This window comes from Rhagoletis pomonella, unplaced genomic scaffold (genome assembly GCF_013731165.1).
Source record: "Rhagoletis pomonella isolate Grant_MI unplaced genomic scaffold, Rhpom_1.0 Rhpom_scaffold_00012, whole genome shotgun sequence".
Lineage (NCBI taxonomy): Eukaryota > Metazoa > Arthropoda > Insecta > Diptera > Tephritidae > Rhagoletis > Rhagoletis pomonella.
The window spans coordinates 7,322,071-7,327,040 of NW_023458566.1; the positions used below are offsets into that span (position 1 = coordinate 7,322,071).

General features: G+C 39.8%; 1 protein-coding gene across 1 annotated transcript; it reads right to left on the reverse strand.

The window, feature by feature from the left end:
* Positions 1-461: 461 nt before the first annotated feature.
* Positions 462-4,662, reverse strand: LOC118747562 (serine protease nudel-like). The gene is made up of 8 exons (XM_036481611.1): positions 4,088-4,662; positions 3,821-4,012; positions 3,271-3,761; positions 3,039-3,197; positions 1,622-1,754; positions 1,231-1,338; positions 983-1,129; positions 462-888 (listed from the first exon to the last, which is right to left on the reverse strand). Exons 1-8 carry the CDS (start codon positions 4,660-4,662, stop codon positions 462-464), a joined length of 2,232 nt encoding a protein of 743 aa, XP_036337504.1.
* Positions 4,663-4,970: the final 308 nt, after the last annotated feature.

Consider the following 4,970-nt stretch of genomic DNA (forward strand, 5'->3'; position numbering starts at 1 on the left):
CGATGCCATTTCCAACGAATTACAAAACGCTGTTTCAAATAATTATAAGCGAGTGTCCTCACTTAAAACAAAGGTAGGTAATAAAAAAACCAAGAAAAAAAATCGTAAATTTATTTCTACTATTTTTTATTTATTAATTTTTTACAAAAGTACAAAAGAAGCCTTAACTCTATAACCAATTTCAAAACTACTAAATTAGGCACATTCAAATATTCTAACTACTAGCTGTACAAAACATGCATTTACATCAGCGATGGGCAGAGAGAGCTTTTACTCTATACCGGCGATGAGCATCGCCTTGCCCGCGGACAAAGCTCTTTTCAACTTTCTGTACATTTTGTATAGACGCGTGCAGAGTAAAAGTTCACCTTGCTTATCACCGCTCAATGCGAATCCTTAAGAAAACTTCGGAAAGCTTCAAAAAAGCTTCCACTTCGCTATAAATTTTGGTCATGACTGATCTACATACATTTCACTTCGAGCCGATAACACTTATCCGAATCCGCCGCATTCCAGCGCGCCACCTCGGCGATCGGCCTGCTCGGTTTCAGGAACAATGTCAACTCATCATTGAGATTGAGCGGTGAGTATTTGCTCACCACCACCGCTTTCGTGGCACTGCGATATCGTACGTTTAGCGGCGATTCATAGTCATTACCAAAACTTCGTCCACGCTGATCGGGCCATTCATTGGTCTCGACCACCTCTTGCGCAGCGTCGTCAATTATACGATAGCTTGGCTGTTTGAATGGACTAAAGCCAAGCTTTTGGCAAATTTGTCGCACCTCCTTCGCGTCTGGTGGATTGTCGCGAGCAAAACATTTAGTATGCCACACGCCATAGGTCTGTTCGATCACCTGACCATACTGGGGCAATTGTTTGTGTTTGCTGAGTGTGTGTGTGTGTGAAGAGAGAGGGTGAGAGAGGCGGGTAAGGAGTACGAGTTAGAAAATAACATATACAAATTTAAGGATCCACTTACATTTGGGGTGACTGTGTGAAGGCTGTCTTTCTGGTAACTATCTGCTGTGGAAATTCAAGTCCAAAACAATATTTCTCATCTTCGCCATTGGGACAATCGGGTTCTTTGTCACAAACAAAGTCGCGTGGTACGCATTCCTTCGATGCACTGTAAGCAGCATATTGCAGAAAGTTAACTCAAAGTTGTTTGTAAAAAAAAAAATCCTACTAATGTTTCAACTGTTTTTGTGCCGATCTTTTTCTACTTACCCGCCACATTGAAAATGATTAGCAGTGCAATTACATAGCGCTGGACTTTCATCGCTTTTATCCCAACAATTACGTATGCCATCGCATATTTTCTTTGGGTTGGTGGCTCTGGAAAGCAGATTAATTAATTATTTTCTTATTATTACTGTTTTAAAATAGCCTTAATTTCGGTAGAGTAAAAGAGAAGGGTCCGAAAAATTTATCGAAATCAAAAATCGAAATCGTTAAAAGCATACTTAATAAGTTGATGTCAAAAATTAAGAATATGTCGATAACGAGTATGCAACATTTATCGATAACTATATCGATAAAGCGAAAAAAATCCTCTCTTTTTCATTCCGTTAACAGCATTGATTAAAAAGTGGATACTCGTACCCCTTTTCATACTTACTGCAGATACGTATAGCAAGAGCAAAGTGTAGGTTCATCGGTCATGTCATCGCAATCGGCTATGTGATCGCAAAATTTAGTTTTTGGTATGCACTTATAGGTGGTACGGCATTTCATCTCTGATGGCTGACAAACTGCAAATAAACAGAAACTAGTAAATAAGTAGCAATAATCGATACGATACGATATTAGTATTTTATACTACAAAAAACTGATGGTCATAATAAAAGTTAAAAAAATGCCACACGATGAGAGACGATCTTCTAGAAATCCCAACGCTTCGTGTAAGTATGTTTGGCGTGAGAAAGCATGTTTCCCTCTACATTTAATTTGATGTTCACAGGATATTCCAGAATGTCTCCCCTATCTATGATGCATGCACCACTGTTTAATGGGTCTTCGACATTCTGATTCGTTGGAAAGCATTTGAGCACCACCTTTTATGATGAATATCTGGGTTATAGAACCCTTAAACGAGACTAACTTTAAACTCAGTTACACTGAGAGAAAAAACGCGTTGTAATACATATTAAGCAAAATGTTATGAATTCACTAAGGGAAATAATGCATAGTAAAAATGAGTATATTTTTATTTAGTTATTATTCTAAAATATTCGTATTTAAAAATAATACTTTCATACCACGCACGCGTGCTGTGTGTGGTGTTGATTCAAACTCCAAATTTGAAAGCACATTTACATGTCTGACTGTAGCTGAGTGCGCAAAGATGCTTGCCACAATTTGCTAATTTCCAGACGATCAGGGCTCAAACCTCATTGCAGGCAGCATGGAAATTAATTTGCTTTTTTTTTGTTTATCTTAATTATGAAATAAAGTTGAATATTTCAATACTAAATACTAAAATTTGTATACTAAAATTTATTACGAGTTGGGTTGGTGCGTATTTTTTTTAATTTAGCACGTTCTTTTTTATTCTAATATTTTTTTCTCTCAGTGTAGAGCTTTTCTTTTTTTGTGCGTACCGCTATGATACTAATGTTTTGCGACGTACAGAAAACTCTTGACCCTTAAAAGGTTATTTAAAAAAAGTAAAACCGCGAAGAAGTTCTAATACATCCCACGATTTTTATTTTATCTTTATTTTTTTTTTTGTACGTAAAAAAATTTGGTTAGGTCGTCCATGCTTTATTAAGTACTATACCCGCACACACAATAAATAGTCGATCTGTTCAGGAAAAATTTGAAATATACCATTCGAAATTCGCCAAAAAAATAAATTTTATAAAGTCTCCCAATTGAATATTAGTTTTCCAGTTGAAAACTTCTGACAGTTCCGAAATAAGTATCAACTAGAGGAGTTTTGGTTTTGTGAATTTCTTGCTATTATTTTTGATGCTTCGTAAATAGAAAGCTCCTAACCTCAACCTCTCATCAGATAATGAATATATTTCACTCACCTTTCTTCCGTCCAATACACATTTGTTTCTCTTCATCCGCATCGTCATGACAATCACTGAACCCATTACAAATTTGTTCTTCTTCCAAGCAATCGCCCAGCGTACAACGAAAAGTGCTGCAGACCGGTGCCGCATTGGAATGCTCACATTTAGGTTGATCTGTGGGCGCGAGATAAATACCTTTGTATCCTATCTCAAAGTTCTACTTTGCGCATCAGCCTTCTCCACTTACCTATTAAAGCCTGTATCGTGCCGTGAACCTTTTCCAGCGTACGCAATGCAATCGAGTCCCTAAAGCTATAACAATTCGTATTATTGTAGTCGAACAACGCCATTGGATACCAGCCAGTGTCAGATTGCCTACAAGCCAAAATGCCCTGATCAATAGGATCTAGTGCAGTGCGGCTGAAATTCTTCCTGCCGAATTGTGTGCAAGTAGTAAAACGGGAAATCGTCGAACCCAACGTGTCGTTCCCATCGAGGAAGGCTTCCTTTAGTACAACTTCCTCCGATAAACTAGCAACATCTTCTTCGCTTACTGACAGCTCATTAAGTACCTGCTGCGGTGGTTTACGCTCCACCAGTCGATAGCATGACATATCGGAGACTTTGCACAGTGAATCATTTCGCTCCTCAATTGCGGCAACAGCTTTGATACGACCGCTGTGGTCGTCGTGTAAAATTGCTATGCATTGGCTGGACTCATCGGTGGTGGGTTTGAAGCTGTAAATAGAAGTTTTATGTAATCTCAAATAACTTTCCGCTATTCAGTCGCTGCTTACGAGTCCGGCAAGAATGTTGGTAGCACGTAATGTGTAAAGTGTGCCGGTTTTTCCAAGTGATACAACAGTACACCGCTCTTGGGCACCAGCTCAAAGCAATCAACACGTCGTATCTGTTCGTGGGTGCTTTTGTGCCGACGTCGTTTCGTCTTGCCACCACCCAGTAGTACGGCAATATAATTGGTGTTGAATCTGTGAGGCAATCGTTGCATTTTTTTAAGGCATATAATATAAGCAAATTCGATAATCCGACAATAGCCGACTCACCTGACGCCGTAGTGGCACGTTTCGTGCACCATAACCCAATGCTTATCAACCAATGCGCCCACACACCACAACCTACCATCAACGTAAACATCAACAATCCATGGCCAATGCAGCTCCTCCACGGCTTCATGCAATTTGTTATCTATCAATAGCGTCATATTTTTCCGGCTCTCAATTACCGCTTCCAATTTATCGAGCACTTCATCCTTCTTTTTCACCAGCAACACTGGCGATGGTGGCGTCACAAAAACATTCGGTTTACCATGTGTCTCCAAAGCCGGCTGCAGTCCGGTTGAATGCACGCCGTCTGGTGATACGAGCTCGCCTGCGCTTATGGTCCTTATGGGTTCTACAGCATTTGCTTTCGCTTCACATTCCACATATAGACCCAAACACTCATCCATGACACGTTCTATATATTGAGTGCGAGCTTTGAAGACAAGATCATCTGCGCGAAATCGACGCTCAACGCTAGATAAGTGGTGGTTATCCTCGTATATCGAAGAAAAATGTGATTGCAAACGCATCTTTTTGCGTATGTCAGGATGAATGGGGACAATGGTGTCGTGTGGCATAAATTGGGTTGTATTATAGAATTTTAAGCTTCTGAAACCCAGCTGGGCGCAAACGTTTGCTGCTGTTGTAGCGATTTGCTCGGAGTGGGGAATTTCATGAGAACATACCACGCGCCATTTACCATGACTGTTGCGCGAAAATATGCCAGCACTCTTCAAAACGGGACGTCTATCGGTGTCCAAAACGATCTCCCTGCCATTAGTTAAAGTGACTTGACAGACGAACAATTTACTATAGAATTGGCTAATACAAAACAAAAGTAAATTAACTACTTACAACAGTCCTTTTCATCCTCCTTGAAATCGCA